The sequence below is a fragment of the Syzygium oleosum genome, unplaced genomic scaffold, assembly GCF_021117445.2.
Source record: "Syzygium oleosum isolate NSW1041296 unplaced genomic scaffold, Sole_v2.1 Sole_v2.11, whole genome shotgun sequence".
Lineage (NCBI taxonomy): Eukaryota > Viridiplantae > Streptophyta > Magnoliopsida > Myrtales > Myrtaceae > Syzygium > Syzygium oleosum.
The window spans coordinates 2,574,537-2,601,603 of NW_026607495.1; the positions used below are offsets into that span (position 1 = coordinate 2,574,537).

The 27,067-nt window shown below is 39.2% G+C and overlaps 3 protein-coding genes, 1 non-coding gene and 1 pseudogene across 4 annotated transcripts; 1 reads left to right on the plus strand and 4 right to left on the minus strand.

Moving 5' to 3' along the window:
• Positions 1–1,394: 1,394 nt before the first annotated feature.
• LOC115688023 (thiamine thiazole synthase 2, chloroplastic-like) lies at positions 1,395–3,559 on the minus strand (annotated as a pseudogene).
• Positions 3,560–4,143: 584 nt separating this feature from the next.
• Positions 4,144–4,223, minus strand: TRNAL-UAG (transfer RNA leucine (anticodon UAG)). The gene has a single exon. It is a non-coding gene; the product is annotated as a tRNA-Leu (tRNA).
• A 5,123-nt stretch (positions 4,224–9,346) lies between these two features.
• Positions 9,347–11,003, plus strand: LOC115688055 (polyubiquitin). Its single transcript, XM_056315818.1, has 2 exons — positions 9,347–9,480; positions 9,699–11,003. Exon 2 carries the CDS (start codon positions 9,699–9,701, stop codon positions 10,842–10,844), a length of 1,146 nt encoding a protein of 381 aa, XP_056171793.1. The 5' UTR covers positions 9,347–9,480; the 3' UTR covers positions 10,845–11,003.
• A 6,530-nt stretch (positions 11,004–17,533) lies between these two features.
• Positions 17,534–18,331, minus strand: LOC115688029 (ubiquitin-like protein-NEDD8-like protein RUB3). Its single transcript, XM_030613753.1, has one exon. It carries the CDS (start codon positions 18,329–18,331, stop codon positions 17,534–17,536), a length of 798 nt encoding a protein of 265 aa, XP_030469613.1.
• A 1,733-nt stretch (positions 18,332–20,064) lies between these two features.
• Positions 20,065–22,323, minus strand: LOC115688030 (uncharacterized). The gene is made up of 4 exons (XM_030613754.2): positions 22,150–22,323; positions 21,671–21,773; positions 20,725–20,986; positions 20,065–20,589 (listed from the first exon to the last, which is right to left on the minus strand). The coding sequence occupies exons 1-4, from the start codon at positions 22,243–22,245 to the stop codon at positions 20,511–20,513; spliced, it is 540 nt and encodes a 179-aa protein (XP_030469614.1). The 5' UTR covers positions 22,246–22,323; the 3' UTR covers positions 20,065–20,510.
• Between the last annotated feature and the right edge of the window lie 4,744 nt (positions 22,324–27,067).

Consider the following 27,067-nt stretch of genomic DNA (forward strand, 5'->3'; position numbering starts at 1 on the left):
TAGCAATTATGATAAATGGTAGGTCCGATTAGAATTGTCAATACAAAATCGGGGGTTCGTTCATTGATGAATAATTCAAATTTTGAAGGAAAATTGATTACCAACCTTAAGATTTCTAGAAAGCATTGTAGACGTGGCAATTTGAAGATATTGGACATGATCTATTAGATGTACCGATTTATGCTTAAAAGCACATGCTTAATTTAAGGGGCGCTAAAAGTCATAGAGGGTTAATCTTTGTCAAACTCACCCTCCTTTTCTACTATATCCATAAGTACCAATTTATTGAATTAGACACATTTGCAAGCCGATCAATTTTGAAAGAGCTAAATAACATGATAGCATACAGTTCATAGGTAAATGTTACAACTAAACAAATGAAAATTACCTAATATCACAAAATAGTTCATAAAGAAGAGACTTTTTTTTGTCAAGGCATCATTTATTTGAAACATGAAAATTTTATTAGTAAACGAATCATATATTTAATCATTAGAAACAACTTATTACTATGTAGAAGAGAAAATAATAAACTTATATTGTTCCTCTCTGTCTCTCAATTTATACACATGTCAATCTTATCTTTCTCTTTGTTTGCCAAATGAGAAGGCATCATTCACCATTGGGGACGCTAGTAGCCACCCATACTTGGGAAGAGAGAGGTGAAGAGTTCGATTCCCCACCTTTTTATGGGGCTTGGGGTGAGAATGGTTAATTTCAGACGTGGATTTCGACTCCCACGCTCTGCAAAGAGACAGGGCAAAAGTCTAAAAGTGAATTGATAATTAGAATATGATAGACAAAAAAAAAACATCGTTTAAGTGATGCAAACTGCAATTTTCTTTCAGTTATCGATTTCCTATATAACACAAATTGAAGTTTTATTTTTAAAGTGATATAATTTGCAAAGATATGATATATAACAATTATGAATTACACTTGTGCACAGATTTTCAAGTTCTTTGATAGTACTAATTTTAGATTTTATTATTTTGAAAAAAGGATATGAAATTTATGCTCCATTTATTTCATGGAAAATGTATGATTTGAAAAATATTTTCATAAAAATAATTTCTTATGTTGCTTGAAATAAGTAGTTGATGTAAAATGTTTCACTATAGACATCAATTTACGTTTAAACATTTTCGTGGACAAAATTTTTTTTCCATTTGCTCACTTTTATAAGTGATTATTTTTATGAAAATATTTTTCAAATCATTTATTTTTCACGAAACAAACACACCCAATGAGTATTCAGTACATTGATAGGAAAACATATTCACTATTATTTTCTTCAAAAATAATAAAAGTCACGCTTAAGAAATTAAAGAATAATTGCACTTGCTATTTATATAATCTGAAACACCGCCCTCTCTTTTTAATATTTGTGTATGTATTTGACCACTATTAAATTTGGAAGTTCTCACGCTTGTACAACTTGGAATTACCACTAATTTCATTTTCCATTTCTATGTAATATCATTAAATTGAAACTTCGTCCATCATATCCAAAATCCATATAAACAGCCTCCAACTCTAGTCCGCATTTCCTTCCTCATACTCCAATCTGAACCAAAAAAAATCACAGCTACTTCTTGACATTGTTTCCACTAATTTTTCACGCGTCGACTATCTCTCCGCTCTCAGCTGAAGCAAGAACGAGCTCCGGCTGCACGCCCATGATCTTGATCGGCTAAGGTCCCGTCGATGGCGTTCGGCTGGCCCAAGGCCTTCAATGCCAAGTGAGCCGCCTTCTGCCCTGATATCATCGTAGCCCCAAAGGTTGGACCCTGCAAATATCATCAAAATGCTTGAACACCAAAGCTAGCTAAAAAGAGAAGTGATAGTATTCCTAATGCTTTCCCCAATCTATTTGTTGACTTTAGTACCTTTCTTTTTATTGTGTTTTTGTTCACATGTTCCAATTTTCTGCAAAAAGGTAAGGTTCACCCTCTCTGATTTTGTAACGTGCACTAGTGTCTCTTGGTGCAATCAATGTATAAATTGCGAAAGGGTCTAATTAGATTTTATTTTTCATTCCAAAGCTAGTTCCAAATAAATTAAGAGAATAACGTCTATAGGGTGTCGCTAGCACTGATCGCCACTCTCGTTCCTTTTACTAGACAATGTCATAAAAAGTGAAAACAACATCAATTGATCAGGCTAATTCTTAAATATCGTTTTCCGAATGATAGTTAAATTGCTTACCATTCTTGAGGCTCCATCAATCTCAGCAACCTCCACGCCGGTGACAATCATCCCTGGAACAACCTCCCTGGTGAGCCTGACAGTGGCATCCTCTGCTGTGTTCATGTCCAGAGCCTTCATGCCAGGGACCTCCTCAATCATCCCAATGCTCTTGAGCCTTTTAACCCCGGTGGCCCCGAACGGCCCGTCGTGACCGCACGAGCTCACCACCACCTTGGCCTCCATCACGTTTGGGTCCGTGCAAGACTGCGTGTCATGGTTCATGGACACCAGGGCCCAGTTGGTCACGACCCCCGCCACTCGCCCTCCCTTCACAATCAGGTCCTCGGCCGCGACCGCATTGAAGAGCTTCACGTTTGGTCACGCCAGGAGCTTGCTCATGATCGTAGAGGTGAACAGGGCCACGTGCTTGATGACCACATATATAGTTGTCTTGTTCGTCGTACTGGATCCCGAGCTCGTCGAGGAACCTGCCGGTGAGAGGGTAATTTCGAATTCATTGGATAGAGAAAGAAAACGAGACATTTAAACCATAATTGAGTAGAACTTTGAAAATCTATGTACCTCAAATCTGTGAGCTAGTCTCAATGATTTCTAGAATTTGTTCCTACTTAATCACTCATATAAAAAACCCAAATTACGTGGTGAAATACTGAGAGTTTTCTATCAAGACCGTTTTGATTCGATAGATATATGGAATTTGGGATTCTTAATGCCCTTACAAGAATTGGCTCGGCTTCTAAATCGATATTCAAGTTAGATCTGGAGCTAACTTGTTTTGGAGATATATGCTTTCACATTATTTCAATATACGACCTCGCATCATTATGTCATACTATTGTGGCCTGTTAGACATTATATGAACCTACCTGTGAGCCGGTTTTCTCATGACCATGGCCGAGAACAATTGACCGCTGAGCCACGCGCCACCCCCCGGACTGATCGATTGCTCGATGATCGCGATCCGGATCGACGGGTTCTTGCTGAGCTCGTAGGCACAAGAGAGACCAGCCGAGCCGGCGCCCACCACGACCACGTCGGTGTCAGCGTAAGTGATCATGTCCATCATGTAGCCACGGGTCATCTAGCGAGACACGACGGACTCCTTAATGGGCTGGAACTCGAACGACCCGAGGTTGTACGGAACAGAACCCAAGGACATCGATACAGCGGCAACGCTTCTCGGGGAGGGTCTGGGCAGCACGGCGCGGGAGGGCACGGGCGTGCCGTGGAAGGCGGACCGTTGGTCTAGGAAGGAGGAAGGGAGGGGGGTGAGAGTGGTGGCCATGGTTGCCATGCTTGGAAGGGATCAAGTTATTGTGGGCTTGAAGGGTTTGTTGAAGGGAACTTCAAAGAGTGAATATTTTTGGGGTATGAGTGAGTGTGAGGTGAAGGATGTCTATTTAACTTCTTGAGTTCGTGGTTTGGAATGTGGATTTCAATGGGAGAGTGAGAAATATCTGAGCATAAATATCTAAAAAGACAGAGTGAAGCAAAGATACAAATGAAAGGAAGGAAGATAGAATTCCAACGGTCCAAATTGCTTGGATTTTTCCAGTGCCTTTCCTAGATAATTGCCATCGCTCTTATTTGGCAAGCCATGATCGTCAGTAGAATCGACTTGAAAATTCGATACATTTTAAACAACATCATTTTGATCTTTCTAAGTCCTCAATTGAACTTCGGCCACCCAATTTCATAACACTAGAATCTAATATCGATTCTCCAGTCGAATAAAAAGTTACTATGAAGAAAGATGCTTCGAGCATTTTAAACCTTTTTCTCTTTTTCGGGTCAAGAGGCCTTAAATAACTTTGAAACACGACCAAAAGACATTTCAAAATTGCATTTTAGATGAATTTTCTAAATTCTTTTTAGCTTAATTTTCCATTAAAGAATGGAAAAAAAAATTATAAAACGTTGAAAAAATCAAATTGACAGCTGTGGGATTTGAACCCACGCCCTTTCGGACCAGAGCCTAAATCTGGCGCCTTAGACCACTCGGCCAAACTGTCATTTGCTTACTACCACGTCGTCATTTCTATTTTATTGATATTTTTACATTAAAGATATTTTTTTAAATTTTCGACCAAACTAAAAGATAGTTTTTATTTATATTAATATAAATATATAAATAATATTTAATTCGAAGATAATCCTCAACTACTATCTTTCTGCATCTTTCCAGAGGTGTGTAGACCAAGTTGATTAAAAGTACTGAGATCTATAAATAATTGACTCAATCAAAATTAAAGTATTGAAAAGTCTCCATCGCGTGCGATTTTTCTAGATGTGATAATCAATGTGTCTTGAGAAAGGACCGCCCTTTCTTGAGAAAGGGAGGTCCTGGTGGTTGGTTGACCTAACTTTTGAGCCAAAACTTGTATTATTATAAAGTCTCCATAATACAAGCATGATGCACTAAATTTAATAAGAAAAATTTCCCTTTGTTTTTCTTTTCCTTTTTCTTTTTGGCTTGGTTGGTACCTTCGTCATATTTTCTAGGATTAATATCACGAAAAACCCTAAACCGGTACACTTATGACAAATTTGCCCTAAACTATTTTTTTGACCACAAAAAATCTCAAACTAGTATATTTGTAATAAATTTACCCTCTATTAATTTCGGTTAAATTGAATTAATACCACGAAAAATCACAAACTGGTAATATTTGACAAACGGAGGGTAAAACCCTAAACAGGTATACCCGACAATTTTCACGTGTTATCCAACTCAGCAATTTAACGGTCAAATTTAAAAGAAATTAACGGATGATAAATTTGTCATAGATGTATTAATTTAGGGTTTTTCGTAATCTATTGTCTATGATTTTTTTTTATACTCAAATTCCAAACCCACGATTTTCATTCCTAGTTCTAGCGATCGGGCTTTTCCTCTCGATTTTCGCATCCACCGCGACGTGGATTGATCGATCTATCGCGAAAGCGGATTCTCTCCTGTTAAGACGTTTACATTTCTTCCCATATAGCCGAAGGAATCCGAATCCTTTGCGCTTGCCTTTTTTCCTTCCCGCATTGCTTTTTAAGGAATATATTTGAAATTTTATCACGATGTTTCTTATATCCCAAACTTGTTCGCCGATTACAATCGAGTATAACAGCTAAAAATACCGTTTCCATTCCATACTTCATTTCGTTTCCATCAGTATTGTCGAATTTTGGCTTCCTTAGATGCTCAATTACCTAGAAGTCACACCATCACATCAGATCGTATAAAGTTCCTTTCACTTTCATCCTTTTAGCTTTTTATCCTCCAAGATGAATCGCACAAAATTCGACCCTCTCTTTTTTCTTTCTCTGCTTTTTCTTTTGGCGTGCTCTCTTACTTTTTCATTCTGCTTCTCGCTCAAGCAACATAATATGAAGTACCTTATGCAATCCGTGATATCACGTTGCCATGAAGACGACCGATTGGATAACAATCAAAATACAAAAAAATTTGCGAGGGCAAAAAAATATGAAAGCACTTTAAAAAAGTTTACGAATAGAGCAGATAAAAGTAGGGGGGATCGGTTCCCAATTCGGCCCGGTTCCAAGGTGGAACCGGGAATCGGACCGAGAGAACCGGTTCTCAATTTTGGGAACCGCGGACCGGATCGGGAATCGGACCGGACCGCCGGTCCGGTCCGGTCTAATGGAACCGGTCACTTAGAGTTTAGTTTTTTTTTTTTTTTGGTTAAACACTTAAGGTTTGATTCACATTTTACTAATTTTGTTAATGAATTTATGTCAATGAAGTTCACTTAGGGTTTAATTCACATTTTACTAATTTTTATCAATGAATTTATGATAATGAAGCTTACTTAGAGTTTAGTTCACATTTTATTAATTTTTTTAAAGAAAAAATAACAAAAATATATATTAAATAGTCGGTTCGGTCCGATTCCCCCTTGGAACCGGGAACTGGACTGCTCGGAAACTGGTTCCACTTTTAGGAACCGGGAACCGAACCGATAGTCCCGAGAACCGGACCAAACCCGTCGATCCTGTCCGGTCCCGATTTGGGCGGTTCAAGTTGCTCACCCCTAGATAAAATCATGAAGAATCATAAAAAATCACCAATTCTGGCAATAAATAAATAAAATTAAATAAAAAAGAGAAAAAGAAAATGGCGGAATAATCAAAAGCCCAATTGCTCAATGGGTTAAGAAACTATTCTCGGCATGGCGGGTCTACCAATACTGACCAGCTCTCTTAAATTAAAAAGGGAAATAAATCAATAAATGAATGAATAAATTAATAAATGAATTATAAATAAGTAAATAAACAAATGACTCCTCGAGGTCGTCGCCCAAGCCCATAGATATAGACAAAACTATGACTTTAAAACATTGTTATCCTCCTAACCATCCAAATTATTTTATTGATTTCGAGATATAAATACTACTATCAAATGAGTTTATAGGGTTTGCAAGAAACTCGAAATCGATACGATCAATTTTTAGGTGCTAAGACTTGAAAAACGCAATAAACTCCAATGGCAATCTTAATTACATTTCAAAATAATATCCTATATGCTCTCACTAATTAACGGGATTACGTAATCCTCACGTTAATTCAAACGTCCTTATCACACCAGACGGCCTCTACCGGCTATCTAACTTAGATGATTAAGAGGATAACAATGTTTTAAGTCATGGTTTTGTCGAGAATTGAGGAGTGATATGTTTTATTTATATTTATTTATTTATTTAGTTTCCTTGTAATTTAAGAGAACCGGTCAGTATTGGTGGACCCGCCGTGCAGTGAATAGTTTATTCGCTCTTTATGCAAGTGGGCTTTAGATTATTCCGCCATTTTTCTTTTTTATTTTTTCACTTTCTGTTTATTTGTTTATTTATTTATTTATTCCAGGATTGGTGATTTTGATGATTCTTCCTGGCTTGGATTTATCTGCTCCACTCATAATATTATATAAGTGCTTTCTTTATATTTTTCCCCGCAATTCTTCCTATTTTAATTTATAGTCAATCCGTGACATCACGATTGCACAAAATACTTCCAATCATGAGGCTTGAGAGAAATAAAACAAAAAGAGATTACGAGATACGATGCAATGACTTGACTCTTATATATTCGGATATCTAATGTAATTTAAGTAAATCAAAATTCAATAACTCGGTCGGAACGAAATGAAAAATGGAATGAAATTTATATTTCAACCATCATATTTGTAATCGCCCGATCAAGTTTGGTATCAAAGAAACATCGCGATACAATTTCAAATATATTACTTTAAGTAGCAATGCAAAAGATAAAAAAGAAAAAGAATGCACTTTGGATTGATCATTCAAACCAGACCTCGAAAAGGTAGACCTCCACCGTTTCCAGATTTTTTGATCGGCAAATTTCTCTTGGCTAGGAAATTTTAACCCGGTAAATAAGAAAAAAAATCCAGAAAAAATGAAATAGGAAATTCAAATAATAAATCACCTCAAATTATATCTTTATCATGAATTTTAGCGAAAGAAATTTTATGGTCCATTGAATTTGGCTCGCTTATTGATAGAGTGATTAAGATGTATTAATACTATATGAAAAACTTATAATAGGTTTATTACAACATATAAATATCGGAAAAATTCGAAAGTTTACGAAAAATCTATATAGGAAGGATGAATTTTAGGGTTTTCTTTGTGGCAGTGGATGTATTTTAGGTTGGCTCATTAGATTATAACTTTCATTAATTGGGTTAGTAATGATTTATTATTAATCGTCTCGAGCATTTTAATATTTTACGTGGAAATTTGAATTTGGAAGTTGCTTAGAGTTTGGTTTGATTATATAGTGAGATTAGGATAGATACGCCTACAATCACATTATTCAAAGGAGGAGATTCTCGAAGATTCGACCGATTGATTTTTTAACGATTTTGTGATGTAAAATGTACAAATTAAGAATTTGTCTGACAAAAAAAAAACAATGTGCACCAACCTATAAAATAACGTCCTACTTTAATGCAAAAACTTCATAAAAAATTCACGCTACTAATAAAATAATCTAGTAGCTGCATATTACTAAATAATGAGAGTGACTATTAATTAAAATTTATCAAGATAACAACTTTATGTCAAGAATCTAGAATGGAACTAAATTAAAACTAAGTTAAAATTCGAATTCCATGCTAGATTTTTTGGATAACACCGTTATATTGATCAATTTAATTATAATTGTGCTCATTATTTAGTTATATGCGGCTATTAATTTATTTTATTTGTAGCATGAATTTTTCATGAAGTTTCCTCACAAAAGTAGGATGCTGTTAATTTGAACGGTTTATATCACGAAATCATTCAAAAAATCAATCGGCTCAACCTTTGAGAATCTTTTCCTTTAAATAATTTAATTATATGTATCTATCTTGATCATGCTATATAATAAAATCAAACTTTAAACGACTTTCGATTTCAAATTTTCGCATGAAGTATTAAGATGCTCGAGACGAATAACAATAAATCATAACTAACCAAATTAACAAGAGTTATAATCTAATGAACCAACTTAAAATACTTCCACGACCGAAAAAAATTACCTAAGATTCATCAATTTTTTAGATCAGATATTTATACATCGTAATAGCCTATTATAAATTTCAAATAACATTAATACATCTTAATCACTCTATTAACAAGCGAGGACCATGGGATTTCTTTCCCTTAAAATCCATCATAAAGATATAATTTGATTTTGATTTATTATTTGAATTTCCTATTTCATTTTTCTAGTGTTTTATTTATTTATTTACTGACTAAAATTTCCTGGCCAAGAGAAAATTTTGCCAACCGAAAAATCTGGAAACGGGTGGAGGCCCACCGTCGACCGACGCCGTGAACGGTGGATGGTGCCCTATCGACCGTTCACCGCTCACGGCGTCGGTCGACGGTGGGGCCCCACCTGGTACTGGGGAATCTTGGAAACATAAAAAAAAATAAAAACTAAAAGCAATTTCATTTAATTTCTTGCCGAAATTAATGATTTAGGTTGCCCGTCTTTACCTTTCTTTTGTCGCTTTGTTTCCATAGCTAGCCACCAGGAGTTGCCGTCTTGGACCGTCGCACGCCACGTCAGGACCGCCACGTGTCGGCGTTCCATTGGCCTGCCTTTCCCCCGCCGTGACCGAATCAACCTCCTCCTCCGCTATAAAGAAAGGCCCTTCCCTCACCTTCTTCTCACACCATAGCCTCTCCGCTCTTCTTCTTCTTCTAAATTCTCGATCGATTCTCAGCCAAGCCCTTCGCGAATTCCGTCAAGGTGAGGCTTCCCGATCTCTGATCTTCCTGTTCTTCGCGATCTGCGAATTGGGTTTTCTCCGATCTGTTGATCTTGGATCTGCGAATTGGGTTTTCTCCGATCTGTCGATCTTGGATCTGGGTTTTCTGGTTTCGTTTGTTCTTGGCGTTTTCTTGATTTCTGGGTTCCAATGGTTGAAAGGGAGGCTCAAGTTTGTGTTTTTTTTTGGTGCTCTGCAGATGCAGATCTTCGTCAAGACCCTCACCGGGAAGACCATCACCCTCGAGGTGGAGAGCTCCGACACCATCGACAACGTCAAGGCCAAGATCCAGGACAAGGAAGGGATCCCGCCGGACCAGCAGCGTCTGATCTTCGCCGGCAAGCAGCTCGAGGACGGCCGCACCCTCGCCGACTACAACATCCAGAAGGAGTCCACCCTCCACCTCGTGCTCAGGCTCAGGGGAGGCATGCAGATCTTCGTCAAGACCTTGACCGGGAAGACCATCACCCTCGAGGTCGAGAGCTCCGACACCATCGACAACGTCAAGGCCAAGATCCAGGACAAGGAAGGTATCCCGCCGGACCAGCAGAGGCTGATCTTCGCTGGAAAGCAGCTCGAGGACGGCCGTACCCTCGCCGACTACAACATCCAGAAGGAGTCCACCCTCCACCTGGTCCTCCGTCTCCGTGGAGGCATGCAGATCTTCGTGAAGACCCTCACCGGTAAGACCATCACCCTCGAGGTGGAGAGCTCCGACACCATTGACAACGTGAAAGCCAAGATCCAGGACAAGGAGGGAATTCCCCCGGACCAGCAGAGGCTGATCTTCGCCGGAAAGCAGCTGGAGGACGGCCGTACCCTGGCTGACTACAACATCCAGAAGGAGTCCACTCTCCACCTTGTCCTCCGTCTCCGTGGAGGTATGCAGATCTTCGTCAAGACCTTGACTGGCAAGACCATCACCCTCGAGGTCGAGAGCTCCGACACCATCGACAACGTCAAGGCCAAGATCCAGGACAAGGAGGGAATTCCCCCGGACCAGCAGAGGTTGATCTTCGCCGGCAAGCAGTTGGAGGACGGCCGCACCCTCGCCGACTATAACATCCAGAAGGAGTCGACCCTTCACCTTGTCCTCCGTCTCCGTGGAGGTATGCAGATCTTTGTCAAGACCCTCACCGGCAAGACCATCACCCTGGAGGTCGAGAGCTCCGACACCATCGACAACGTCAAGGCCAAGATCCAGGACAAGGAAGGCATCCCCCCAGACCAGCAGCGTCTGATCTTCGCCGGCAAGCAGCTGGAGGACGGCCGCACCCTGGCGGATTACAACATCCAGAAGGAGTCGACCCTCCACCTTGTGCTCCGTCTCCGCGGTGGATTCTAAGTGGTGGTGGTCGTGTCTGGCTCTACATTTGGTGTTTCTGGCTTGTTATGAATCAATTCTCTTTGGAAGTGTTTATGTGAAATCAGGGCCGATGGGTTCCTGATCGTTTGGGGGGCTTATGAATAAATCAGTTTCAATGGAATAAATAGTTTTTGCAAATCATCTGTGCATTGGTCTCTCTTTTCTTGGATTCTTGAGCTCAGATGGTGGTGGTTGCTTTGTTCTTCCTTTGGCTGTTGCTTCTGAACTCCACAGGGTTCTGTCTTATTCTCTTCTTGCTCGATCGATCGATCGATCGCTTGAATGTCTTGCCTAGGATCACCAGTTGTTTCAATGTCTGATGATTACTACCCCCATGGAAATATGGTGAATTTGCTGCACCCGACAGCTTTTTGGCCATGGAAAGCTATGCACCCTTTGAAGCCACAACCTTTGTTTTGCCATGTAAGAAACGCTCCGGACCAAACAAGAACATGAAAATACATTGTTAAATGTGACGAGGTACCGTATTGGTTTTGGCTATAAAAGATTTTTCACTATAAGAAAAAAAAGATTAGTAATTTCAGGAAAAAATAAGTTAGGTAGAATCCTAATGCTGTACGCTCGTTGAACTGGTCTTCACTAGTTTTGGGCGACAAAAAATACGATTAATTACGATTAATTGCTAACTTATTGAATGAAATAAGAAAATTCCTTCCATACTTTACCGGCGGATTAACCAATGCTTGATTGGAATCATAAATCGGACCCGGGATAATCTTTTCACACAGAGAGAAAAAGAGGGGTTCATGGTCTCTCAATCCTCCACATTCTGATAGAAGGGAAAGAGAACACGGCCTCGCAATCTTTCTTTTCAATTCAAGGTAAAGGACACATAACTCCATTTTCTGGGGGATGACCTTGGATTGAAACCACATTGCTGGTGCTTTCCATCTGCCTTGCACAAGAGGATTTGGTTCTGAGGGACCTGAGTCTCCCTCGTGGGGCCAAAGAAAAAGATACAAAGAAAAAGAAAGGGCTGAATCTTCTTGATTGAGAAGAGAGAGAGAGAGAGAGAGAGAGAGAGAGAGAGGAGCGTTCACTGAAGCAGAAAAAAGAGGCGGAGTGCGTAACTTCGAAGATGCGAAGAGGAAATCCAAATTCGATAGTCAAACTTGGTCAAAATTGGCTGAAATTTAATTGCATAGTTTGTGAGATCAAGATCAACAAGTTAGATCCGTTTTGTTCGTCGAAATCCTTCTTCGAATTGTCTCTCAATTTCTTCGACAGTGATTAGAGATTTTCTTGCTTCTTTGTGTTAATCCACATTTGTGGTTATAATATATTGCTATTTTGCTTATGTGAAGAGCCTCTAGCTGTGTGACTAGAGATGGACTATTGTGTATCTTGCTAAGCTTGGTGATTAACGGAAGTTTTGAGCGGTCTAGTGGTTTTTCCTACATTGGGTTTCATTGTAAAATTTGTGGGTGTTCTTTTTGCCTTGCTTTAATTTTTTCATTACTACATGTACATGTATTGGTTTGGGGTTGATATTGTTCAAATACTGTGACTAGTTGCTGCTGGGGTTAATTTGATATTAGTTAGTTGAGTTTTGGGGATGATATTGATCCTGAGCATGTTTAAATAGTAAATTGTTGCCCTTTCTCCCCAACAAAGTGGTATTAGAGCTAGCGTCAAGTGGAGGAAACCAGCGACACCATATTTAAGTTATAATGCCTCGAATTACTTTACTCAGAAATCTCGGATAAAAGAAATATTATACTGTAAAGATTTGAATGATCCCATAGATAGTGATGAGGCTAAAGGAGAAAAGGAAGATAAAGATTAGGAGTGTATGAATCGAGAAATGGTTGGCAATATCCGACAATGGATTGATGATACTATCTCTTTTTTTTTCATGTTACTCAAAAAACAAATGCTCGACATTGTGGAAGAAATTACAAAATCTCCATGAGAGGAGAACACAAAATGAAGCATTTTTAGTTAAAAGGCTTGTAAACTTGTGATTCAAGGATGGGAGCAATATGTCAGATCACTTGAGTAAATTTCAGGATGTCATGAATCAGTTGACGAATCTTGAAATTGATCATGGAGATGAGTTACGAGTATGTTTATTGATTGGTACTTTCCTCGACAGCTGCTATACATTAGTCATGGCATTAAACAACTCTGCTCCTTACGGTGTGCTTTTCTGTGAGTATGGTTAGAGAAACCTTGTTCAATGAAGAAATAAGGAGAAAATGCACGAATTATGCTTCTCACTTGGAGGCTCTTGTCATGCAAAATAGAGAGAGAAATTAATTAAGAAATCCAGAATTACGATAAAAAAAAAGGCAAGTTAAGAGGAAAATCGAAATCAAGGCTGAGGAGAAACATGAAGTGTTGAAAATGCGGCAAGATGGGACATGATGCCAAAGAATGCAAGTTCGCAAAGAGAGATAAATCCCAATATAGATGTGGAGATAGAAAGAAAGAAGAGAAGCAAGATACAACGACAATTGCATTCGATGGCAAAGTTGTGTTCATCTGCGACGATACTTGTGTGAACCTTATATGTCAAAGACTCTATTTGAGTTGTTAATTCTACAGCCTCATTTCATGCCACCTCACGGCGTGACTGCTTCACATCTTATCGGAACGTTAATTTTGGTTGGGTCAAAATGGGGAAATGGTGGTTTTTCTAAGATTATCAATATCGAAGATGTTCATTTGATAACCGATGTTGGATGTAATATGCTCCTGAAAAATGTGAGACATGTTCTAGACATTCGTCTTCATTTGATATTGACAGTTGTCTTAGATGACGTGGGTTACTACAATTTCTTTTATGATGGCTAATGGAAATTGATTAAAGGTTCAATGGTGGTAGCTAAGCGCAAAAGGAACTTTCACTCTCTACACTATGCAAGTTAAGTTAATCAAGGCGAAGGTAAATGTAATGGAGGACTCCTCAATTCAACTATGGCATATGAGAGTTAGTCATCTTGGCTAGAAGGGGCTTGAAACTCTCGCTAGAAAGAACATTCTACCATGGAAAGAGAGAAATATGAAGGAATGTACTCTTTGTTTATCAAGTAAGCAACATAGATTTGCATTTTAAAGCTCCTCTCCACACACAAAATCAAATAAACTTGATTTAGTTTACAAGGGGCAAGTACTAAAAAAGTCATAAACCTATTGCATTGGTACTAATTCTATCTTAAACATTTCAATTGGGTCAATTAGTCTGAAACATTTTCACATTGGTACCAGTTCAATCCATTTGGCCAATTCAAGCCGAAAATCACTGATGTGAATGCCAACGGTCTTACGTGGCATAGCTGGCATTGATGTGAATTTTTTTTTAATAATTTTTTCTTTTTTTTCTTTCCTTTTTTTGCTCTGTCCTAGCAAATGGACGAAAAAATATTTTTAGCAGCAGGAATCGCAATAAGAAAATAGCGAAAAGTAATAAGTGATCGAAGATGTAGAGAGGAACAACACTCTAGTACCAACATGCCGCCACGATACTAGGGTGATCATCAACGCGAACATCGTGATTCTACCAGAGAATCGCCAAACCATTTCTCTCGTCTCACTCCATCATCGTTGTTGCAGAGGAAGAGGTGGAGAAACGAAAGCGGCATGGATTCCGAAGTCAGAGATTAGAGTCTCGAGAGAAAATGAATGGAGAAAGAATACGGAGATACAAAGAGAGCCATAGAAGGAGACGAGAGAGAATCAGGAAATGGACAAAATGTCCATCTAAATTGGTTTGGGAGCGAACACACTAGATAGAGAGATTGTGGTGGAGAGAGAGCGAGGCTTGCGGGCCTTGCCCTCACCTAGGTGACGCCCAGGATGCCCTAACCTGGGCGAGCCTAACCTGGGCGAGGGTTGACCTTGCTAGATCTGGCGAGGGGGGCCTTGCCGGCGCTCGCCCTCGCCCTCGCCCTCGCCCTCGCCCAGGCAAGGCCAGCCACCGGCGGCCATAGCCTATGGTTGGCGACTGACCATCGGTAGAAAGAGAAGGGAAAGTAAAAAAAGGAAATTATTAAAAGAATTATAAAAAAGCGCCGGATGTGGCATGTAGGACTACTGGTATCCACGTCAGCAATTTCCTGCCTAAATTGGTTAGATGGACTGAATTGGTGCAAATGTGAAAAAATTTGGACTAAATTGGTCCAATTGAAAGATTTATGACTGAATTGATACCAATACAATAGGTTTATGACTTTTTTGGTACTTTTCTCAATTTACATAAATGTTTATTGCATAAATGCTAGAACACTTGATGGTGCATCATATTTTATGACATTGGTCTCTCTTCATGGAAGGTTGAGTTATTGATTGTTCTACTCGCTTTGAGATGGCGGTGCTTTCTTCTTCCTTTTGGTGTTGCAGTGATAAGCTTTTCCGCTGGACTTTTGAACTCCACGGGGTTCTTTTCTCTTTCTTGCTTGATCACTTGAAATGCTTTGCCTAGTATTACCACTTTGTTCAAAGTCTTGATTATCCATTGAATGGTGAATTTGCACCCAACAACTTTTGGCTATGGTTTGGCAAAACTACACCAAACTTTCTTCTGAGTTGGTCTTTAAAGCCAGGACCTTTGCTTTTCATATAATAAACGCTCAACCAAATAGGAACATAATATTTTTAAATGAAAGAAGGTGCATATGCGATGTAAAGAAAAAGAGGGGGCCAAGCTTTAATGAGCAAGCAATGCGAGCGATTCCTGGTCTCTCATTCCTCCACATTCTAGTAAAAGGGAAAAAAAATATGGCCTCGCAATTTTACTATTCAATTCAAGGCAAAGGACATAGCTCCAATTTCTGGGATGACCTTGGATTGAAATCCACATTACTGGTGCTTCCCGTCTACCTTGCACAAAAAGATTCGGTTCATCCTCAAAAACCATCTGATTGGCATATAAATTATGCTGATTGAGGAAAGACCGTTAGTAATGAAGCTGCTCTATGCACCTTCGATAGAAACCGCAAAAGCAGAAGCAATTCACGCTTCTATCTAGTTCCAAATTGGCAAAATGACTTACTCGGCAAAGAGATGATATAAGCATTAACTCTGCCAAAAGGAAAAGGTTTCCCCTAGAACCAGAACTCAAAGTTGATGTGCCTGAAACGCAACTCACACCAACAGTCTTAGCTCGATGAGCCTCAATTTCGTTTTAGTGTGGACCAAAACAGTGGTCCTCTTTTCTTTGTTGAATAGAGATGATAGAGATCATACTAATAACAAAAGAATTCCATAGAAGGAGTTGGCCGAGGAAAGAGGTCGGAAACGCTACTTCAGAATATAGTTGGAAAATATCCAACCTTACGAAGATCAAGGCTGGAAGCCACTTCATCAACAGGCTTTCGGGTTCGCAAGACTCTTCTCCTTACTTTCATAATGAAAAACTGGATAACCTAGCCTAAAAGAAAGCAATTGCCATGTGTGATATCAATCCCATTCATGGACATTTTATAACTGGTGGGGAAGAGTGAACTAGTGTTGTAAGGGTCGAGATTGAATAGAAGTGAAGCAACATATACATCCTTTTCTTTTTGGGAGGGTGAGTAGTGGTTAACTCTAGAAACTAAAAGTGAAATGTGCATACACTCCAACCACACACAGCTGACGCTAGAGTGAAGCAAAGCCTCCCCTATGGGTTTGGTGTGCAGTGAACATGGTAGGGAAGAGAGAAAGAACGACATTTTCTCCGAGATAGCCCACAATTTTTTATTGTAACCCTAAGCATACAGCATGGAATGCCTACCCTTTTCGCCGGAGATTGACGAGCATTGCCCCGTTCAGATGCTTGGATGTGGGCCCTTAAAAGGCCCATATACTATTCAAGATATGACCTCTTTCCTATTGTTAATACGATAGAATGAAGGAGAGTAATTCATAGTTTTCCAGGCTTTTCATTGATAAAGCATTTTAGAATTAGGCTTTGCTTTTGTGGAGGACAATCATGAAACCTTTGCTTTTGTGGATGAGTACCATTACATTGATTTGTTTAAGAGAGAGAGAGAGAGAGAGAGAGAGAGAGAGAGAGAGAGAGAGAGAGAGAGAGAGAGAGAGAGAGAGAGAGAGAGGCTTAGATCAAAGGTCTTAAAACCTTGGATTTGATGTTGTTTGAGGTTTAGATTTGTAGATATTTGTAAAATTTAGTGCATGTTTGTTTCATGAAAATATTATGTTGAAGGAGACGGTTTTACCCCATATTCATTTTCAAGGAAAGTGTTTGATTTTTCCTTAATTGGTTGTGAGCATGGAAATGTGAGAGTAGCAGAGAAAGAGAGGTGCATCAAGTGTTGCATTGGCAGCAACACAATGGGCGTCTCTTTGGGAAAAAATGATTTCCCTCGTGGGAAGGGAATTCATTTTCGAAAGTCTTAGCATGCCAACTTTGGTCGATGAAAAACATTTTCTGTTGACCGAATCATTTTCTAGTATCCAAGGTAGAAAGTCGGAAAAAATTATCCTAGAAATGGTTTTACTCCAAACAAAATCAACCTTCGATAACATGAAATTGCCTATTTCGATGTGCATGAAATAGGAAAAACGAAGCACAACTCTAATTGTACTTTTGGTAACAATTAATCACGATTAATATCTAGCAATCCTTTTTAGAACAATTTATACAAAAGATTGGGAGAAGATCACTAGAATAGAAGTAAAAGAGGGGGCAGTTAAAAATGAAGCTATGATCCGCCCGTAACGCTTCCATTGAAGATCTCAATGGTGTCACCTTGGCCAACATGGTGCCACCTAAACGACCTATCTTCATCCATCACATTCTGCTTGTATATGAAGAAATAGCCTTCTTGCGGCAGATGTAACTGGTCCGACTTTTGCAGCTTCTGGAGCTCCTTCCTCAGATCCCTGACATTGTCCGACGCGCTCACCTCGACTGCAATCCTCTTCGTCCCGCACTTTGGCAACACCATCACCTTCAACTTCTTGGAGGAGCTGGGCGCCGCTGATGTAGTTGGCGAACATTGTTTCACGGAGACCTCGACCTCGGAATTGTCCAAGAGCTCATACTCCCTGACCGACTGGTGGTCTTGCAACTCCGTGCCATTCACCTGGAGCGCCAAGTGGCCTGCAGGCACGCCCTCGATTTCGTGGATCTTCTCCTTCAATCGCACCACCGTGTCGTTCGCGTCGATCTCAACCGGGACGTGCGCTTTCATGGAAGCACTCTTCACGTTGAGCTGGAGTTTTGTGCTAGGACATGGCGAGGATTCTTCGGCCGTATTAGGGTTTTGGGGTGAGGCCGCGTCAATCACGACGAGCTGGACATGAGAGTTCTGTAGGATCTCGCAGTGCTCTACGTCGCGCTCGTCTGGAAGGACTTGGCCGTTGAAGATTAGGGTTTGTGTTGTCATGGGGATCCCTCGGTATTTCTGGATCTTCTCTTTGATCTCTTGAACTGTGTCAAAGTAACCCACTTCAATTGAGAAGGGTCTTCCTCTTTGAGGCTCGAAGATCACATCCATGGAAAACAAAACAAAACAAAAAAATAGAAATCTGAGATTTGTATAAGCTTTTAGCTTTGGTGATTGTCGACAATGCCCAAGTCATTAGGGTTTCTAATTAAGTGAAGAGCTACAAATTAGTTTTGAGGATAACAGCCTGCGAGATTTTCTAACTGACCAACAACATGCAATCTAGGTCATTTAAATCCTTTGATTCGAACCTTAAATTATGACAACATGCGATTTTCGATAGCTTACAACCTAAATTTACCATTTTGGTCCCAAGATTTATGCTGTACAAGGTCAAGGGATGATGTCATATTCAGTCCCTCGCAATTGTTTCAGATAAATCCAAAACATAACTTGGGAGTGTAAATTCATAACTTACTATTAAGCCCTAGATTTTGCTATAAGGCCATTTTGAGGATTTATCAAAAGCCATTAACTTTATTGCACGAATGACAACAGTTATGGGAAAGATAAGTAAAGTAGTTAACAATCGATACCATCATGCAATCTGTTTTGTAGAATCAAAAACCAATATCAAGTAATAAAAACATTTCAAAGTTATTTGAGACAAAGACAGTTGTTAGATGATTAGAAAAATTGGTAAACTAAAAAAGCAAACATATTTTGGTAAGTAACTCAAAGAAATGGTAATATAAAATTTGTCACTAACTTAATCGGAGAAAACTTGATCAATCACTCACATAAATGTGGACAATCTCATATGATTGATGGTTAATTTAGAGAGAATTTTTTTTTATCACATATATATAAGAAACTTTGATAATTTTTAAAAAGACTAAATAATCATTGGTAACTAACTCAAATAAGTGCTGGTAACACAAAACTAGCTAATAACTTAAGGGTTAATACCGCGAAACAAAAGAGATTCGATCATGCCGGTTCTCAAGTCAATTGCGTAGAGTCATGGGTAAAATTTATGGGAACCATCTTTAAACAGCTAATGCCGGTTCGATTTTTGGGTTAAATCTCTGAATCGTCAGTTTAATCAAGAACCGGTCTACTTTAATTGATTTTAAACTTATTTTTATAAAAGTAAATAGAAGTTGCAACAAAAGAGATTCGGTCCTAGGTGGCTTAAAAAGCCTTGAATTACACCAATCATTTGCCGAAGAAAGCTAACGTAGCAATTATGTCAAAATTATATATGAAAAAAGCTTGCGACACTATTCTCAAGTTTACTTTGGAAGCGGCTAGTTCAGTTTCAGGCTGTTTACAAAGGTTCCCAATTCAATTTCTGGTTCCAAAAACTTAAAACCGACCCTAAATGGGTGGATTCCAGGTTCTCGGTGTGAAACCAGCCCACCTTGAAATGGATCCCTTGATTCGCATCTTGTTTTAAATTTAGTTGACGGGCGTGATGACATATCTCTAGGGAGAGCACCTAGAGTAGTTCTCACTTCCTGGTTAATATTTTGACAATTCATTCTCGCCTCATCTTTATAGGAGAACAAAGGTTTCTCTAGGGCGAAACGGAAAAAGAAGCAAGTAAATTTGCGCATGCTTGCGCGTGCAAGCTCAAAGTTCAAACACTTTGATTGGCTTCAACAATCTGTCCCCCACCAACACTCAAAGAATGCCAAATTGAAACCAAGATACAAATAAATAAACGAATGAAGTAATAAAAAGGTTACAATTGATAAAGCCTTACAGCCGAAAGTGCAACATAGGCTAGAGGTATGGGGCCAAAAAAAAGCAAAAAAGAGACATTATCGCATCCTCTCTCTATGTATAATATATAGTATTATAATGCCATCATAAAGACAAGATTCCCACAATTTGTCTCACTGGCACATGACCTTTTTCTAATTAGAAACATTCCACTAAAAGGGGAAAGAAAGATAAAAAATAATAATAAAAGGAGAAGTGAGGGTGAGAAAGATTGTTAAATAGCAAAAAGCATGTGAACTTTTAGCTGTTCCTTATGTGACCGCGTCTCCTTCCTCACTATCTTCCTTATCTTGAATCGACATCACCATTAATGAACATGCCTTGCAAATTCCATGCTCAGAGAAGATTGCCCGGAAATAGTGCCTACTAAATCGTATGTACGCACGACAATGCAACAAAGCTGATTCTAGATCCAAGAAATGATTTCTTTTTTTGGTATTGTGGAGGACTAATTGGGCGTGTTTCGATGTCCGAACATAATTGCAACTTTGATGATTCAAGATCAAGGGGACTTGCCATCCGGTTGTGGTTCGGTGATGGAAAAAGTGAAATATATGAGTAGGATTGTTCCAATGCTTGATCTGCATCATAGTGAGGGAAATGTTTAGTGAAGGAATAACCATCAATTGATAACTTTAATGTCGAGTTAGACGTTTTGATAGCGTAAGTGCTTCGAAGATCAGCAATGGAGCTGAAAAGTTATGTAGAAAGCTCACAAGGTAGCAAAGAAGAAGAGAATCCTCTTGGGATCGAGAATCCTCTTGGGATCAGGAACCCATGAAAGAGAAGTACGTCTCGAGCCACTCCTCCGGACGATGCGTTTGCCTCCGGCTACGGTGCATTTGCCGTCGCCAACGATGCCGGAGACGGTGGTGGTGATAGTAATCTGATGATTTGCTCGTGCGTCGTTGGAATGCTCCGTCGTCATCCCTCCGGCCTCCATGTTTGGCCTTTCCGGTGTGCTAATGATAGCCTCTTCTGTTGAAAATGCAGAAAAATAACTACGATGTTCTTTTGTCAAATAATTAATTAGAAATAAGCAGGAAAAAAAAGATAGGAACCGATCCCAAGTTCTATTGATATGTTGATAAAAGAAAGCTACTATTAGAATCAAATTTTTATTAGATCCACTGCTAGTAAAAAAGAATTACTTGCATCCTCACCAGTCGATTATTGACACGCAGAAAAATTCGGTTACAGAACTAAACTCTAAACACACGCGTTACTGATCCAACAGTGAATACGTAACTTTTTTGTTACACTAGGACCTAACAACAATCCTTATTATCAAACCCTTAAATGCAGATTAGGTAGCCCCACCTAATATAAAATTCTCTAACATAGGAAGACAGATTCTTCTCAACCGTAAAATAGAGGGTGCCATATTCATTAACTGTAACCTAAACCTTATCTCCCTACCTATCTTACTTCTTTCAACCCCCATTAAAAGAAGGCCATTACCTCTGGTATGAAAATAACAACTTAACAAGAACAATTGGATCGATTGTGTATTAGTTATCATGATGAATGGCTTCCTTATCATGGTAATTAGCTTTTGGAATGAGCATGTACAATACAAAAGAAGAAGCACATCATGAGGAATGAGAACAATATCATCCAAAAACCAAGTAGAGTTTTTATGAAGGGAAAAATATGATGTACCTTCCTTTTCTGCATCGGCCTTGTGATCATGAGCATTGGGATTAGCAGTAGCAGTAGTCTTCTTCTCAACTCCACGCTTAAAACTCTTCCTTGTGACTCCTCTCTGCAAGTTTTCAAGTGTTATCTTGCCATGAAGAGCGTAGGAATATTTCATGATGTAATGAATATCGTAAGTGTAAACGAAAGCTAGGAGGCAATGAGTTATTTTTCGATCGAATTACATGCCCATAGAAATGTTTAAGGGGCAGAAGAAATTTTTATGCTGTTGGGTGGAAATGGCATTTTGATTTGCCGTTTCCTTCGGAGTTCATCGTTGTTCATACATTAGTCAAGAATTGGTGAGAAGAATATGTTGGAACCGCAAAAAACATTAGTCTTTCCGAGAAGATTATCTGGAAAAAGAACAAGATGAGAAACAACAACGTTTTAGGGTGATTGAAGAGCCCAAAAAGAAAAAAATAGAGAAGAAAAAAACTCACCATGATCCAGGAGTTCTTATCACTCTCTTTCATGGCCATGTTCGACAAGCTTTCCATGTCGACAACGAAATTCTCTGAAGTTCCCTGGATTCCCATCTTGCCCACTAAGTCGTAAGCCTTGCGAAATCCTGAGAAAGTTGTCACAGAGAGAGAGAGAGAGAGAGAGAGAGAGAGAGAGAGCCAGAGAGCGAAGCTGAATAGAACAGTGAAACAGAAATAAAATAAAGGACAGCTTTTAGAAGAGTGAAACACTCAATGACAATGGACTAAATTCATGGATAAATTATCATTTTCTAGAGAGAGAAGCGGTGGAAATGGCGCGCCGAGCGGCGTAATTACAAAGATATCACCCGATGACTAAGAAGAGATGAGAGACGTTGAAACTGGAGCCAAGACGACTTGTTCAATGCATGTGTTGATCTTCTGTCATCCACCACCAACAATGGGTTTGAACAAAGTTAGACACGCGGAAACAACCTAACTCTGCACGAAAGAGTGAAGACCGAGACTGTTGTTGTGCTTCCAAAGTTGGCATCTTCTATTAAAATACATGTGTGAATTGTATTAAAAAAATTCCACATCGGATAATTGGTGAGGTGTGGATCAGTTAATATATCCAAGTTAGCCGGCTAAGCTTTTGAGTAAAGATGGGTTGATGGGCTTAGACTCGGGCTCTCTTTTGGCGATCTCCCTAGGTGAAAGTATCAAACTTCTACAGCGAGGTTCCAACAAATAGTATCGGATCCAATGGTAAAGTGGTGGGTTTGGTGAATATCTCAAGGAAGGAAAGCGAGATGTGGGCGTTGTGGTATAACAACACAGGCCCTATGACAGGTTTTATGGTTTGGCCTGGAGAAAGAAATTAGGGATGAAGTCAGGCCCTATGGCAGACTTTATAGTTTGGTCTGGAGAATGAGATTAGGGATGAAGTTGGGCGTTGATGACGATTCAAATTGAGATATCTTGATGTAAAATGATATTGGATTAAAGGGGAGTAGATCAAACATTGAGCTCCCACATGTGGGCTTGGATATTGATAGAGATTCAAGTTGAGATATATTGATGCAGAAGGATACTTGAATTAAGGGGGTTCAGACTTAATACTGAACTCATATGTGAGGGGGAGATTGTTGAATACACGTGTGAGTTGTATTAAAAAAGTTTAATATTAGATAATTGGTGTGATGTAGAGCAATTAATATATTCAAGTTAATCCATAACTCATTGACTTAAGCATTTGAATAAATGTGGGTTAAACTAGATATGTTGACGGGCTCAGACTTGGGCTCTCTCTTGCGATCTCTCCGGGTTAAGGTATCAAACTTATGCTGCGCATTTCTAACATCTTCATCTTTTCTTCTTCAACAAAGTGTATTTAAATCCCCAAAGCAAGTCGTTGTTTTGTTTTGTTTTTTTTTGTCACTTTCTTGTTTTTGACTTGATAGTAAAGAGAACTAGTCACACATTTAGGCTGCATATGGTCGTCTGGACTTTTTTGTTGGAAAAGATAAGGTTGGATTGGATGAATATATGATTAGATTTTTTAATATCATATACAATATTTGTATATGTCCGAATATAACAGGGGGAAAATTTTAAATAAGGGTGTAAAATGGAGCCGTTTTCTTGAAAAAGGGTTCAGAGTTGACTTTGTCAAAATAAGAGCTTAAAGTGGAGCCGTTTTCTAAAAAAAGGGCTTAGAGTCAACTTTGTCTCAAATAAGGGTTTGAAGTTAAGTCATTTTCTCAAAAAGAGAACAAGAGTGACCATTATCTCAAATAAATGCTCGAGGTGGCCAACTTAGTTTAAAAAAAGGCCCGAGCTCACCGACCTACCCAATCTTCGTCGCTCGACTAGCTTACAAGTGTGATTCACGTGCTTATTCCTGTAGCAATATCAAGGAGCCAAGAACAGCAGACACGAATGCAATGGAGAAGGTACGTCAGTGATATTAGGAAAAGTTTCCCTTAGAAGAACCCTAGCTTCAATTTGGGGGTTGTTTCAAATTACGTCAAAGCAAAAAATTTCAGACAAAGTTGCCCTTGATGTTCATGCCTTACCGTTAGAATAAGCACGGTAGTTGCACATGCAAAATCGGCTAACGAAGATTTGACCAGCTGATGAGCTCAAACCTTTATTTGAGACTAAATTGGTCACTTTAGGTCGAACAAGATCCACTTTACCAGTTTTGAGAAAGCCGCCTTATTTCAAACCCTTATTTGAGATTATATTAGTCACTTCATGCCTTATTTAGGACAATATTCACTTTGGGTTATCTTTCGAAAAATGAGAAAGCGATCTCAATTCAAACCGTTCTTTGAGATTAAGTTAGTCACTTTAGGCTCTTATATTAAAACAAGATTCACTTTGGGTCAACATCGTCGTTGAGGGGAAGGAGACACAGTGACACACGAGCCTAAGTTGAGATCAAGTGCTAGCACGGGATCTCAAGCTATGCAGTGCTCGACTCGAGCCCTAGATCCTGTATCCAAGGCTTGGTCGACCTCAGATTAGAGATCTAAAGGCTCGACGACGGCGGCAAGGACGACCACGGCCTGCCAAGTGGAGATCAAAGGTGACAAGCTGCTAGCCAAGAGCTGAGGTGGTGGTAATTCCTGGTAGAATGCAAAGGTGGCTGTGGTGGTTGAGGGCGGAGGCAAGAGTGATTGACTGTCATGGTGTAAGTCCTCGCGCAGTGGCCAGCAATGCCATCGTTGGAGGAGGTGATGGACGGCGAGGCAGCTCTAGTCTTGCTTTTGCAATATCCAAAAATATCCAGATTATATCCCACCCCCTTAAGTGGGATTTTTATCTAGATTATATCAGAACAACATCCAAACATATTCTGATTTTGCATTCCCTAAATATCGGATAGGATAAAAGTTATCCTATCTGGAGTTATAACCTGCCCATCAAACCCCGCGTTAGTTTGTGGGATGAATTATGATTATTGAATAACTTCACTCAATATTTAATAATTCAAAATCCAACAGTATATATAGGGGCTTAGCGATTAAGTTCATATGCACACGTGGATTAGGCGGACAACGCAGATTTGGCCGTTCAACTCGACAGAAATAATAAATTTATGTTGGGGCACCCAACGGTTTTTCACTTAAGATGAAGTTTCACATAATTAAATTAGTGGATATGTATGATTTTAGTCTCTAAGAGAATAGCCCATTTAACTCCTAACTAATTCAATGTGCAATTGGAATCTATGTCATGCTAATATGTTACAATTAGAACAACGTAAAAATTAGTACAAGAGTTTTTATTATAAGGGAGTTGTGAACAATCTATAATAGGGAGTTTAAACAAGTTAAACCGCTTTGCGCATCGACCCAAATTTGTGTAACTATGTTACAAAAGCCTCTTTTTTCCATAAGACATGATTTACGGGTTGCCACACACATCTTTTTCTGGGAAACTGTGTCAGCAAGCCACGCAGTGCGAGTTAAGCACATTGGTCACTAACCTGACGAATATGAGATACAATGCCACTCATGTTTTATGTGGTTTACAAGTCGTGTGAGTTGCTAGATTAAAATCAGAAATTCAAATGGAAAATAAAAGAAATATAAGGCTTTCTTCGTTTTGCGAAAAATGTAACGTTTCTGGAAAATATTTTCTAGGAAGACATTTTTCAGAAAAATAAAAATATTTTTCGGTGTTCGGCTGAAACTTGAAAATGAATTGAAGAATATTTTCTGCCATTTGGTATCCAATTTGACTTTCTAGGGAAAATTACCGAAAATTTTGAATTTTTTAATGTTATTAATTATTTTCTTTCTCCTTTCCTTTCCTGTTTTTTCTTCTTCCTTGGCCAGTCGCCGGCCATGACAACGGCCGGCGACTGGCCACAGGCAAGGTCGAGCCTCGCCGGCCTGTGGCCTTGCCTGATTCAGTGAGGTCGAGGTTGCTCGAGGTTGGCAAGCTTGAGCCTCTCCAAATATAGTGAGTTGGGCGAGGCTATGGCGACCTTGAGAGAGGCCTGAGCTCGCCCAAGGCTAGTCAAGCGAGCTGGGCGAGGGTCGAGCCTCACCTGAGGTCGCCATACATCGACGTGGCTCTAGCGACCTCGCCGGAATTTGGCGAGCTTGAGCCTTACCGGCCTGTGGCAAGGCTCGAGCTCGCCTGTGGCCGGCGATTGGTCGAGGAAGAAGCAAGAAAGAAGAAGAAAGAAAATGAAAAAAATAAAAGAAAATGAAAAAGAAAACATAATTAATTTTTTTAAATAAAAAAAGATAAAAAGAAAAGAAAAATACAAATAAAAGGAAAATGTGTTATTTGAAAGAAAGTGAGGTAAAAAAAGATATGGAAAATGTTTTCCGCTTTTTAAAAAATGGAAAATATTTTTCATGACTAGTTTATTTTCCGTGAAACGAACGTTAGAAAATTCGGAAAACGTTTTTCTGGAAGTTGTTTTCCGTGAAACGAACGGAGTCTAAGTGTTGCATTAAAAGAAAATAATAAATTGCGTCCGTGCAAAATGCATAGAACAATTTTCTGAAAATACATCGATTTCTAAGGGAATTGGTTCTAAGTAGATTGCCTTCGTACTTTGTGGCATAAATATAGATTGCTTATGTTCTAACTTAGGAATTTTCATGTTCATTGCACAAAGGGAATAAGGTCAAGTTCCCCAAACATATTTGGCTGGATTATGCAATTACTCCCTCTTAGTCTAATAATTTTGGTATGTGGAAACGAATTATATTTTTTTTATGGGTTAATATTATCCCGAACACCATCCTATCCTAAATCCAAATCAAAATTTATCAAAGCAACTAGCCCCATTTAAAACTTTAATCCCAAAGAGAAAAGCCCTAATTTCAAAATCCACAATCTCACTCGCCACCCAACCATCCTTTTACTGTCAAGCGCACATCGCCTTGAACTGCCGGCATTGGCGCCA

Bases quoted from the DNA above. Each gene is read 5' to 3' on its own strand.
- LOC115688055 (XM_056315818.1), top strand. From the start codon at position 9,699: ATGCAGATCTTCGTCAAGACCCTCACCGGGAAGACCATCACCCTCGAG.
- LOC115688029 (XM_030613753.1), bottom strand. From the start codon at position 18,331: ATGGATGTGATCTTCGAGCCTCAAAGAGGAAGACCCTTCTCAATTGAA.
- LOC115688030 (XM_030613754.2), bottom strand. From the start codon at position 22,245: ATGGGAATCCAGGGAACTTCAGAGAATTTCGTTGTCGACATGGAAAGC. The intron at 20,987-21,670 runs GTACATCATATT...CATTTTCAACAG, and splicing joins GGCCGATGCAGAAAAGGAAG to AAGAGGCTATCATTAGCACA. The intron at 20,590-20,724 runs GTGAGCTTTCTA...ACTATGATGCAG, and splicing joins CTCTTCTTCTTTGCTACCTT to ATCAAGCATTGGAACAATCC.